The 12,331-nt window shown below is 45.3% G+C and overlaps 1 protein-coding gene across 7 annotated transcripts in view; it reads right to left on the bottom strand.

Moving 5' to 3' along the window:
- The window catches only part of INF2 (inverted formin 2), an 89,221-nt gene that overhangs the window by 26,063 nt on the left and 50,827 nt on the right, over positions 1-12,331 (bottom strand). For all 7 annotated transcript variants that reach the window (XM_069103828.1, XM_069103827.1, XM_069103821.1 and 4 more), the window contains 3 exons: positions 8,669-8,810; positions 6,697-6,838; positions 754-1,548 (listed from right to left, as the gene is read on the bottom strand). In XM_069103828.1, coding sequence (XP_068959929.1) covers positions 754-1,548; positions 6,697-6,838; positions 8,669-8,810 — 1,079 coding nt within the window. The remainder of the gene's footprint in view (positions 1-753; positions 1,549-6,696; positions 6,839-8,668; positions 8,811-12,331) is intronic.

Raw genomic sequence — 12,331 nt, 5'->3', positions numbered from 1 at the left:
CTTGTATGGGGTTTCTAGTTAGTATACTTGCCAAATCTCTTATGAGCAATTTTACTGTGGATTGAGAATAGGATTTGGAGTCAGAAAATCTGGAGAGTCTCATCCTTTGCAATAACTAGTTGTGTGACTGGGGCAAATCACTTGCTCTTTCTTGAGTTTTTATTTCTTGATCTCTAAGGACAATAAAACTGTAGTACTTATACCATAGTGTTCTTGTGAGGCTTTAATGAGATTGTTTTCATCACTGCAAACTTTTGCATCTTTGCACTCTTGAAGTTGCAATGTAAATGTCAGCTAATAGTCACTCTTACAAAAGTAACAATTTGTACACCATTAATAAAATGAACTTCCTCAGTGAAAGTTGGTAAAATTCTTTGCTATTAATTTATGGGCCAATGAGAAGCTTTAAATTATGGCTTTTATCTGACCTTCCTGCTTTCCATTTTTGCAGACAATCAATAATCATTTTTCCCAACGTAATTGTTCTCTTGCTTATTAGATATAGGCTTGTCCCTAATCATACAACTAGTAACTGCACAGAGTGGGATCTGAACCCAGACCTTCTTGATTCCAAATCCAATATCCAATCCACTGGGTCCTATTACCACTTCAGGCTACTACGAATCACGTATCCATTATTCTTTCCAGTAGACCACAGTGCATCTTTGTACTATCTGGTTTCTCTTATGACTTGCCCTTCCACAAACTACTCCCCAGCTGCCCAGGAAGAAGCTGCCCTATTACTAGACATACCTCTTACCACATTGGAAGGGAGTTTCTGCCAATTCAGCTTTTTCATCCTCAGAGTAGGAGGGTTCACTTTCCTGTGGTTTGGAACTCTTGCAAAACCCAGACCATGGTCCACCTGGGCAACCACTATTTCTTCAATTCCATTCATCGGAGGGGGAGGGGGAACACATGCCAGGCCAGGCAAAGGGGGAGGGGGAGGGATGCCACCCAGGCCAGGCAGAGGGGGAGGGGGAGGGAGGCCACCCAGGGCAGGCAGAGGGGGGGGGGGGGGGACGCCCCCCGGGCCAGGGGGAGGGGGAGGGGGGGGGATGCCACCCAGGTCAGGCAGAGGGGGAGGGGGAGGAGGAGGAACAGTAGAGGAAGTCCTTGTCATGTCAGGCAGAAGAAATGGAGGTGGAGGAGCAGGAGGGGGGACAGAGGTTTTACTGGACATAGGAGTGGCTGGAGGTGGGGCCCATGCAAAGTTGGGCAGAGGCGGAGGGGGAGGTGGGGGGGGGAGGCTGGCTGTATCAAGGAGGGGGTCTACAACTGGGGCTGAAGAGGGTGGCTGTGACTCGGGGGTGGCAGAGGCTGCCTGCAGATGGATGGCTTTAACAGTCTCTATACTGCCATTGTCTGATGATGTCCCAGAGGTATTTTCCTTCTGGCTCCTCTTTGGTGATGGCTCCGCTATATCCAGGCTAGTCTGGATACACTTGTGGGCTGTCTTGACCAGGCTACAGATCTTGGGGCACTGCTGAGGCCTCATCTTCATGGACAGGAGTCTCTCCACTATTTCTTCAATGCTGCTCTCTTGGACTGCAGAGAAGGGACAAAGAATGGAATAAAGTTGGGGAGATAAGTATGATAGGAGATAGAGGGGGGGAACGAAAAATAGGGGAAAGAGCAAGGAGTGCCAGAAAGGGATGGACAGTCCCCACAAGAGCTGGACTGGGGTGGGGGGAGCAAGTGGTGACCTTCTACAAACAGAAGATGAAAAAAAGGCATAAAATTCTCCAGTCTACTTAGCCTAGAGAAGCAAAGACTTGTGTGGACATAGAGGATCATAAGTTAGAGCTGGGAGGAATCATAAGAGAATACTTAGTCTAAACACCCTCATTTTACAGATGAAGAAACCTGAAGTACAGAGGTGAAATGATTTATCCAAGGTCACACAGTTAGGAAGTGGCAGAGCTGGGATTTGAACACAGGTCTTTTGACTCCAAATCCAGTACTCTTTTCACTAAACCATGTTTTAAAACCCTTGCTTCCCTCACCTTCGATTATTATCTTCAAGTATGGAAGGACTGTCATATAGGTAGGATTAGATTTGTTCTACTTGTCCCAGAGATCAGATCTAGGGGGTGAGTTTGAACTTGGATTGGATAAATTTTTCTAAAAAAACGTCTTAGCTGGTTAGAGCTATCCAGAGGTAGAATGAATAGGTAGCCTGGGAGATAGTGACTTCTCCATCACTAGAGGCATACAAGGAGGAGCTGGGTGACCCTGTCAGGGAGAGAGTAGCTGTAGAGGGGGCTCTCGATCTGGGTGGGTAGGGTAGGGTAGGTAGGACTAGAAATTTCTGAAGTTCCCTGCCCCCATCTGAAATTCTGATTCTGTTTAAATGAAGTGGAAGGGAGTCTAGAGATGGGCACAGAGACTGAATAGAGGAAGTTGTTACCAGCTCAAAAGGGGAAAAATGGGATTTCATTTGAAAAAAAAATAGGCTCCCTCCATCTTAGACAGAGGCAAGGCTAAGATGAAAGTTTCTAAGCCGTATACGGGATGGAATTAGAGGAAATTAAAGTGGCTCAGTAAGAGCATGGGGATTAGTCAGAAGAGGTTTGAATCCTTATTTGACTACTTGCTACTCTTTTAACCTTGGGCATGTTCCTTCTCCCTCTCTGTCCTCAATTTCTTCTGTAAAATGATGGGTCAAGAAAGATGAAAGAAATAGGAAAAGGACCCAGATGTACAAAAATATTTAGAGCAGCTGTCTATGGTGGCAAAGAACAGAAACTATGCATCAATTGGGGAAGGTCTTAACAAATGATGAGATATGGATATAATGGAATATTATTGCACCCCAAGGAGGAGGGGGTGCAAAAGAAGCAGAGCAACAAGCATTTATTAAGGGTCTACTAGGTGCCAAGCGCTGTGTTAAATACTGTTCACCTATTGTCTCACTTGATATGACAAAAGGGACCGTGTTTCAGAGGACCCAGGAAGAGACCTGCACGAACTAAAGAAGAACGAAGTGAGCAGAAGCGGAACAAGTTATCCAAGACCATCAGGATAAACGACTTTGAACGTGACCAAGCACAATACTAGCAGACAGACAGCGTGGAGCTGCCCATCCCCTGACAGATGGGCGAGCTATCCAAGACACAGTAAGAGACATTTTTTTTTTTTTGCTTTTTGGAGGGCAATTGGGATTAAGCGACTTGCCCAAGGTCACACGGCCAGTTTTTGTGTTAAGTGTCTGAGGTCGGATTTGAACCCAGGTCCTCCTGACTCCAGGACTGGTGCTCCATTCACTGTATCATCCAGCCACCCCAAGAGACATATTTTCAGATGCAGCCAGTATAGGAATTTGTTTTCTTTGACTACATGAGGGTTTTTTTTTCTTTTTTCCAAAGGGTGGCAGAAAATAAGTGCTTGTTAATTGAAATAAATGGAACTTTAAAAAAAAGGGGGCCTTCTAGCTCTAAAATCCTCCTATCCCAGCTGTGTATCTGCCTGCACATTCTCAGGGCAGGGAGCTCCAGGGCAGAGGGTTAACTTGCTCTCTGGCCCATGACTCCCCCCAGCTGGGAGCTTCTTAAGGCTCTTGATTTCAGGGGCCTGAGTCACCAGAATGGAATGTTCTAGGATGGACACTTGGCTCCAAAGGGCTGGCCTGTGACCTTGGGTGAGTCCCTTCCCTTCTCTTAAACTCATTTTCCTCTGTAAAGTGAGACAGTTGGACCAGATGATCTCTAAGAAGCCATAAAATGTCATGTTCTTAGCCACTGGTTCTGATTGTTGCCCCTGCAGTGCCTGCTTGTCCTCACATTTTTCTAAGGGCCTCATCTTTAAGGTCCTGGTCTTTTCCAGCTCTAAATCTTGTTATTTTAAGACAGACTCATCCACTAAATCCTGGAGAACAGAACAAAGGGACATCCTGCTTCACTTAGCAGGCACTGAATCTGGGGGACTGATTCCCCCTAAGTTAAGATCATTAAAGTGAGCCAGGATGTGTCATGGCAGAAGCATCTAGGCCCATTGGTGGGAATTTGGGGGTCCTGGAAGGGATGTCCTTCACCTGGTTTTCTGCCCCCATTCTCTTCAAAAGGGCTTATTTAAAGGCTGGACTCTAGCTGCCATAACCTGGGGCTGGTTTATGACTCTCATAAGCTGAAGTTCTAAACCTGAGAACAAGGAGATCTGGTTTGGAATCCTGGCTCTCTAATTTACTGTCTGGGGGACTGTGGCCAAGTCCTGCCTCTCTGAGTCTCAGTTTCTCTTTCTAAACAATAAGGAATGTGAACTGGAGTAGAATCTTTTCAACTCTAAAAAAGTCTGTGAATAAGATCTATAAGTACTGCTGAGTGACAAAGTGAGGGAGACAAGGGGAGGACTTTGTCACATACTGGCTATGACCTTGAACAAATTAATTTTTCTCTCAAGGCCTTGGTTTTCTCATCTTTAAAATGAAGGGCTTGAACCCTAAAGTCTCTCTTGAGCCCTAACATGTGGGCATGCACTCTGCCAACCCCTTCATTCCAGACCCAGCAAATCTGTGGGGAGGGTCCAGGATGGCAGTGAGGCAGGCTGGCAAGGCAAGGGAGCTCTGTAAGTAATCCCCTAACTATACCCCATTCCAAGAGCTCCCAGAGGGAGGGAACCATGTTTTCCTCACTTAAATAGATTATACATATATATATATATATGTGTGTGTGTGTGTGTGTGTGTGTGTGTGTGTGTGTATGATTTTATATGTATGTGTACATATATGTGCATGTGTGTGTGTGTGTTTTGACTCAGTCCAAAAAGTCAGCTCCACAAGTACAGTGTGGAGGAGGCACAGAATACCTATTAAAAAGAGCTGGAGGTTTTAGTGAAATGCAAACTCTATGAGTCAACAGTATATCCAACAGCAGACAGGAGCTTAGGCTGTCTGAAGTGAGGCAGTGTGTCCTGAATACAGAAGTCATCATTCTGCTATCCTCTAGCTCTGGTCAGAGAGGACTGGGGTCAGCTAGGTGATACAGTGAATAGAGTGCTGTCCTGGAGTCAGGAAGACCTGAATTCAAATCTGACCTCAGATATTTACTAACTGTGTGACCCTGGGCAAGTCACTTCACCTTGTGTTCCTAACTTTCCTCATTTGTAAAATGAGTTGGATAACAAAATGGAAAACCACTTCAGTACCTTGGCCAAGAAAACCCCAAATGAAGAGTTAAAAAGAACTAAAAATGACTGAAAATCTCTCTCTGTCTCTGTGTCTGAGTCTGTCTCTGTGTCTGTCTGTCTCTCTCTGTCTCTGTGTCTAAGTCTGTCTCTGTGTCTGTCTCTCTATGTCTCTGTCTCTGTCACTCCCTCCCTCAGATAAGTTCCTCCTTTGCCCACAGGAGGGCAACTGGGAGGATGAGATGCCTGGAGAATGTGCCACGGGGGTCACATGAAGAAACTGAGGATGTTGAGCTGGGAGAATATGGGGCGGGGGGTGCAGGGGGGGGTGGCGGAAATCACTGCTTCCATGCACCAGTAGAAGGAGAATTAGACATGTTTTGCTTGACCCAAGAAAGCAAAGGTGACTAGAAGTTGCTAAAAGGCAGATGCCAGATCAATCTAAGTAAAAAGTTCCCATCAGAGCCACCCTGCCTCCAAAGTAGAATGGGTGAGCTCAGGAAAATGTGATTGCTAGATGACGGGTTTGGGGGGATGCTGAAGATAGGATTCCTAGTCAGGTCTGGGCTGCACTAGGTGCCCTCTGAGTAAGCTCGAGGACTCTTGCAAGTTTGGAAACCAAGGGTGGGAGGTGGGGATGGCAGGAAGAAAGGTTTGGGGCTGAGATCTCTCCTGTCCTTCCTTAGTCCCAGAATGAGACTAGAATGAGTTAGAAAGGACCTTGGAGATCAGTTTATTTCACCCATTCTCTAGCCTCTACTTTTCCTCTCAGAAACATTGCACTGTGTGCCCCAATGTCTCCTAGAGACAGGCTAGAACCTAAAGGGTGTATCAGGGGCTAGTGGAGTGTTATGTATGGGGTTCTAAGAAGGAGTAAGTACTGGGATAAATGACTGGTTTTATAGGAAGTCAGAGCAGACAAAACATCAAAGCTGGAAGGGTATAATATGAGGTATATTCGTCAGGAGAGGTTGTGGAATTGGGAAAATATTGGTGTTTGTGTCCCAGTTCTGCCACTTATCAGCCTTATAATTCTGGAAAAGTCACTCCCACAATTGTCATCAGTTTCCTCAATTATAAAATAGAGATAATATTTGGGCTATGTACACTTCACAGAGTTGTTGGGAAGAAAGCATTTTCTAAGCCTTAAACTATATATATGTGAATTATTATTGCTATTATTTTTATTATCTGAAAAGGTGAATGAAATTCCATCATGAGCACTCCCTTCATGGAATAGCAGAAGCTCGGGTGTTGGGAATGACCTTAGAAGTCATTTTTTCTATGGGTTCAGAATTGCACCCTCAACCCCCTTGAGGGCAATTTTCTAGTGTAAACATTGCATTGCCACGTATTTACATCTTAGTGTAAGTGAACTGATGAGATCCCTTCTGAAACAGGGTTTAACACAATAAGAATTTGGGTGGGAAGAGGTCTGGGCAAGGTTTGGAGCAGGTCTGACTGTCTGTGGGCCCTCCCTCAGAAAGGGAAAAGGTGGGAGGGAGGCCGTGTTGTACAATGTTGTCGGAGACAGAACATGAGGATGGAGATGGTAAACCTGGGATTAATCCTTACCATCGCTGGCTAAGAGCACAGCTCTGTTAACTAGGATTTCCAGGGCTTCCCACAGCAGCAAGCTTGAGTGCTGGGTGGGTTCCAGGTGCAGGAGACCTTGCAGGACAGAGAGTAGTTGGACTGAGATGGGGGAGCAGCTCACCTGGAAACCAAGAGAAGGACCTGTGGTCAGAATCAGCCCCAGCCCTCTTCCTCACGATTCCTCCTACTCCCTCCCCACGGAGTGAGGAAGGACACCTCTGCTCCAGCCTGGGTCAACCAGACCTATTCCTTAGACTAGGGTTGGGGAATCTGCGGCCTTGAGGTCCCATGTGCTTTTCTAGATCCTTAAGTGAGGTCTTTTGACTGAATCTACATTAAAAAAAAAAGTTTTCAATTTATTTATTTTTGTTTTCAACATTCACTTCTGAATCCAAATTTTACACAACAAATTTTAGGCCATGCCCAATGGTTCAGGAGTTCAGATTACTGTGTTCTACCTCAGTGTCTCCCCAACTCAAGCCCTGACCAAGGCCGTAGAATCCTAGAATCTCAGGAGCTGAAAGGAACCTCAAAGGTCCGTTATCCAACCTTTCCTCTAAGAGTAGAAATCTGTTCTGCAATTCCTGACAGGATCACCTCAGCCTCGCTTAAACACTGACCGTGACAGGGAACTCATCACCTCACTAAATCTATTTTATTGTTAGGCATCTATAAATGTTAGAAAAAACTTTAATCTCACATTGAACTTATATTTGTCTCCCTTTAATTTTCCTGTCTCACTCCTAGGTCTGCCCTCTGAGTAAAACAAGTCTACCATTTCCTCCAAATGCCAGTCCTTCAGATCTAAAGGCCTTTCTTTGTATCCCCAGAATTTGACACAGAGTCTGGGACACAGCCTCTGTTTATTAAATGCTTATTGACAAATTGTGATTAACAATGTGGTTTAGCAGAACACTTGCCGTAGCAGGGCTGCAGGAGAGTTGAATTGGATTCTCAGACCTGTCACTAACAAACTGTGTGACCTTATCCAAGTCCCTTTTCCTCTCTAGACTCAGCTTTTTCATGCATGAAATGAGGTTTTTGGGCTAAATAACCTTTACGGCCCCTTAGTCCTAACATTCACCCTATGTTCTAAGATTTCTTCAATGTATCTTTCACCTCCCAAAGGCCTTCTTTTCCAAGCTCAAAGTCCCTAGCTGGTCCTCTTATGTCCTGGTATTTCTCTCTCCTCCTCTCTTGGTTGTTCTTGTCTAGGACCCCTTCCAGTTTGTCTGAGGCCTTCTTAAAATGGAGCGACCACAATTGGCTACCATTTACACAAGGTGCCCATTCTCCAGCTATGGTGAGACCAGAGCAGTAGCCATTGAGATGTTATCTACCTTATTTATGACACTGCATTTGTACCAATTCAGTCTTTTTCCACATTTCACCACCATCTCACTCAAAGGCTATTCCCAAGATTTAGAGCTGAAGACACCTTTTAGACTATTTCATCCTGTCCTCTCTTACCCTCCCCTCCACTGCCAGTTTTATAAGTGAGGTTATTAAAACTCAGGGAACCTGACTTGTCTGAAGTCACACAAACACCAGAGTAGGGATTTGAATACCAGTCCTTTAACTCTGGGGTACCCAGGTGGTGTAGTGGGTACAGTATCAAGCCTGAAGTCAGAAAGACTCATATTTCTGAGTTCAAATCTGGCCCCAGACACTTACTAGCTGTGTGACCCTGGGCAAGTCACTTAACCCTGTTTACCTTAGTTTCCTCATCTGTAAAATGAGCTGGAGAAGGAAATGGCAAACCGCTCCAGTATCTCTGCCAAGAAAACCCTAAATGGGGTCATGAAGAGTTGGACATAACTTAAAAATGACCGACCCTCTAACTCTTTACGGGGTGTTTCTTCCCTTTCCCTTACACTAATTCCCCTTTATCTCTAGCTGTATCTCATTACCTAGAGCAAAGGCTACTTCCTTCCCTTGGATTTCCCCTGACCTTATTAAACAGAGTGGAGAAGACCTCCTGGTGACTGCTCATGTCAATCCCATCGAAGATTCTGAGCAGCTCCTCATCATCCTCAGCCTTGGCCTCCTCAAAGGTCTCACACTGGATCAGGAGGTCCACATCTTCAATGTCTCTGCAGAGTGGGAAGTAGAACTGAGAGGGGGATAGGCATGTGCGAGGGGAGGGGGGAGTAGGAGAGGAAGAGATCTCTGCTGCCCACCCCTAACCTACCCACCCAGGCACAGGATGGTGGCACTACCATGACTCTGAGCAATCATTTCTTCCCCAGCAACCAAGAAGGTTCCTGGCATCAGTATCTTCACACATGCATCATACAGGGGTGAGAAAAAGCCCAGGCCTCTCCTGGGCTTGTCCAGGTTGGGAGCATTGCAGGACAGCCTGCTGCCCATTTACTGCTGCCTAGGCATTTAGCAGCCAGTGAGAATGATAGGTTCTCATATGTATAGGAGTTCGGGAGATGGGGCCTCTCCCAGGGAGATACAGGAGCAAACAAGGGCACAAAAATCCAGGTGTGATGTCTTGCTCCTATCAGGGTCACCGGACATTTGTGTGGTCATCTGTGTATATTCTCTCTATGCTGTGAGATTACACGTTCCTATCATTTGAGTCCCCAGGGCTGTACATGGAGGAGGAGGTGATAAAAAAATATTTGTTGAATCAAATTGTATTCCCGTCTTATTTCCAAGCAGAGGTTAACCTCTGAGGGCTAAATCTGTGTCCTCCCACATTTTCCCTTTGCCTCTTGACCTTTTTTCATAGTAGATGCTCAAGAAAGGTCAACTGAGGTACAGGTAGATGAAACAGTGAATAGAGCACCAACCCTGGAGTCAGGAGGACCTGAGTTCCAATATGGCCTCAGACACTTAATACTTACTAGCCGTGTGAGCTTGGGCAAGTCACTTAACCCTAATTGCCCTGCCTTTCCCCCCTCCAAAAAGCAAAAAAAAAAAAAAAAACCCCAACAAAAAAAAAAAAAACTGACTCACTGGTCTCTGGGGTTGTTTTGGTTTGGACTCCTGTCTTTTTCAAACACAATCTTTCAAACGATGATCACTAGAAGCCCATAGGGGTTCATCAAGCACAGACCATATCAGAGCTACCTAATTGCCTTTTTTTTTGACTTGGTTACTAGACTGGTAGACGAGGGAACAATCTAGGCATAAAATATCTGGATCTTGGCAAAGCATTGCCAAAATCTCTCATCCTAGGGGACAAAATGAAGAGATATCTCAGTCAGATAGTAATATAGTTACATGGATTTGAACCTAGTTGATCAACAAGAACCAAAACGTTAGGATTAATGATTTAACTTCAAACTGGAGAGAGGTCATTCGGGTGGTCAAGAGTCCCTTGGCCCTGTGCTATGCTGTTATCAGTATCCCAGATCTATGGCATTTTCCAATTATACAAAGCAGGGAGAGATTTCTAACACTGAATGAGAGCATCAAAGCCCAAAGCTGTAATGATGAGTCAAATTTAATAAGATTACATTTAACAAGAGAAAATGTTAATAAATTCTTACATCTGGATTAAAAAAAAATTAGTGCTAATAACAGGATGAAGGAGACCTGGCTAGACAACTAGTTGTATGAAAAAAAAAGACCTGGGAGTTTTAATGGACTGCAAACTGAACAGTCTGACATGACATTCATCTGGGTCTGTGTGAATAGAAGAACAGTGTATCCAAGGTAAAAGAGGAGATCATTTGCTGTACCCTCCCCTCATCATACTATATCTGCACTATCAAACTCAGTCAGGATGATGACAAACCAAAGTGGGATTGTAGGTGAATGAAGGTGACCAGGATGGGGAAGAAAATGGGGACCAAACTGTATGAGATCCAGCTGAAGGAACTGAGAGCTTTAGCCTGGAGAAGAGAAGACTTAGAGGGAATAGGAGAACTGTCATCCGGTGTTTGGAGGCTGTCTGGTGTAAGAGGGATTCAACTTCTTCTGATAAGCTCTACAGGGCACAACTAAGGATCCCAGATAAAAGCTGCATCAGGAGGCAGACTTCAGCTTGATAGGAGGAAAAATGTCATATTATCAGTAAGAACCATCTAAAAGTAGAGAGCCTTGGGTTATAAACCCTCAATTTCAAGGAGCATCTGGATCAGAGGATTACAGATTCAGATCTGTGAGGGACAATAGAGGCCACAAAGTTCAAATCCTTCAATCTACAAATGAGGAAACTAAGGTTCAGAGATGTTAAATGACTTGTCCAGAACTGCACAGCTGGTAGCTATCTGAGGCAGGATTCAAACTCAGGTCTTCTTTGCTAGTTCCTCCCTTTTGGCAAACACCCCCAATTTATCTTGTTTGCATCTTGTTTTTACATACTTATTTGCTTACTGTCTCCCTCACATTAGACTCTGAGCTCCTTGAGGGCAGGGAGTGTTTTCTCCCCCTTTCTTTGTATCCCCAAAGTTCTAGGCACTCTGGGGATAGCATAGCATAGTTCTGGGGACAAAATAGGTATTTAAGAGATGTTGGTCCACAAGGGTATAGCCTAGATGACGGAGTGAAAGCTTCCTAAAACTCTCCTCCAAGCCCCTCCAAATACCTGTAAAAAAATGACTCTAGGTGGGGTGGAGCCAAGATGGTGGAATGGAAGCAGTAACTTTTCTAAGCTCCCCCATGAACCCTGTCACTAAACTTTAAAAAGTGAATCTGAATGGATTTTGGAGTGTCAGAATCCACTGGGAGACAGAGTGGCAGAATCCAGCCCAGGAAAGTACCCACGTGGGTCCAGTCAGGGGGAGCGCAGAGCACACAGGGGCTACAGCAGCTCAGACTAGAGAGCAGACTACAGCAGAAAAAGACAGAGCCCCAGCCGCAGACTCACCCACCCCAAGGGCGATTCACAGCTGTCTCACCACCATCTCACCACCGGGTGGGAGGATCCATTGGAGCCAGGTAAGAGAGGGCTTGGGGCCCCCAGCAGAGATAATGGCTTCTCCTGGGGCTATCAGCCCCCAGCCTGGAAGTTTAGAAATCTTTTTCTTTTTTCTTGTTTGGTTTTATTTCCTGTTTACCATTTTTCATTCCATCTGATACAATCCGTCTTTATAACCTGACTAATGTCTATTGTGAAAGTATTTGCAAATCCTATACTTGATTGTATGCCGCCATGGGAGGAGAAGGAGGGGGACAAAATTTGAAACTCAAGGAATTGTGGAATTGAATCTTGTAAACTAAAAATAAACAAAAAATTAATTTAAAAAATGACTCTAAACAAATTCTAGAGCAGCAGAACCCACAAAATGACAGAGTGAAACAAATTTCCAGTCCAAGACAACCTGGAAGGTCAACAGGAAAGGTTTACTGCATCAGGCTGGGAGAGGAGCACAATACATTGGGGGCTGTGCTGGCATAGACTGGGCCCTAGCAACACCCCAGTGGGCCTCAGGGGACTGAGTCACTGGCTGCTGTGGTGGTTTCCAGACTTCTGAACCCACAAACACCAAAACCAATTTAGAAGGTTGGTAGGGAAGGTCTGTGGGACCTGAGTGGGAGAGGAGTGTGGTCCAGTCCCAGCCCCAGCCCCAGGGTGGTGGTGGCAGCATCAGCAGTGACTGATTCCAGATCTCTCTTTGCTGGCACAGAGGCAGGATTCTCTTGCTTTGCCCTGCTC

Source organism: Petaurus breviceps, unplaced genomic scaffold (genome assembly GCF_028583685.1).
Source record: "Petaurus breviceps papuanus isolate PSGF00001 unplaced genomic scaffold, PetGlider_PUasm1.0 64, whole genome shotgun sequence".
Taxonomy (NCBI): domain Eukaryota; kingdom Metazoa; phylum Chordata; class Mammalia; order Diprotodontia; family Petauridae; genus Petaurus; species Petaurus breviceps.
This window is presented reverse-complemented; position numbering and strand designations above follow the sequence as displayed.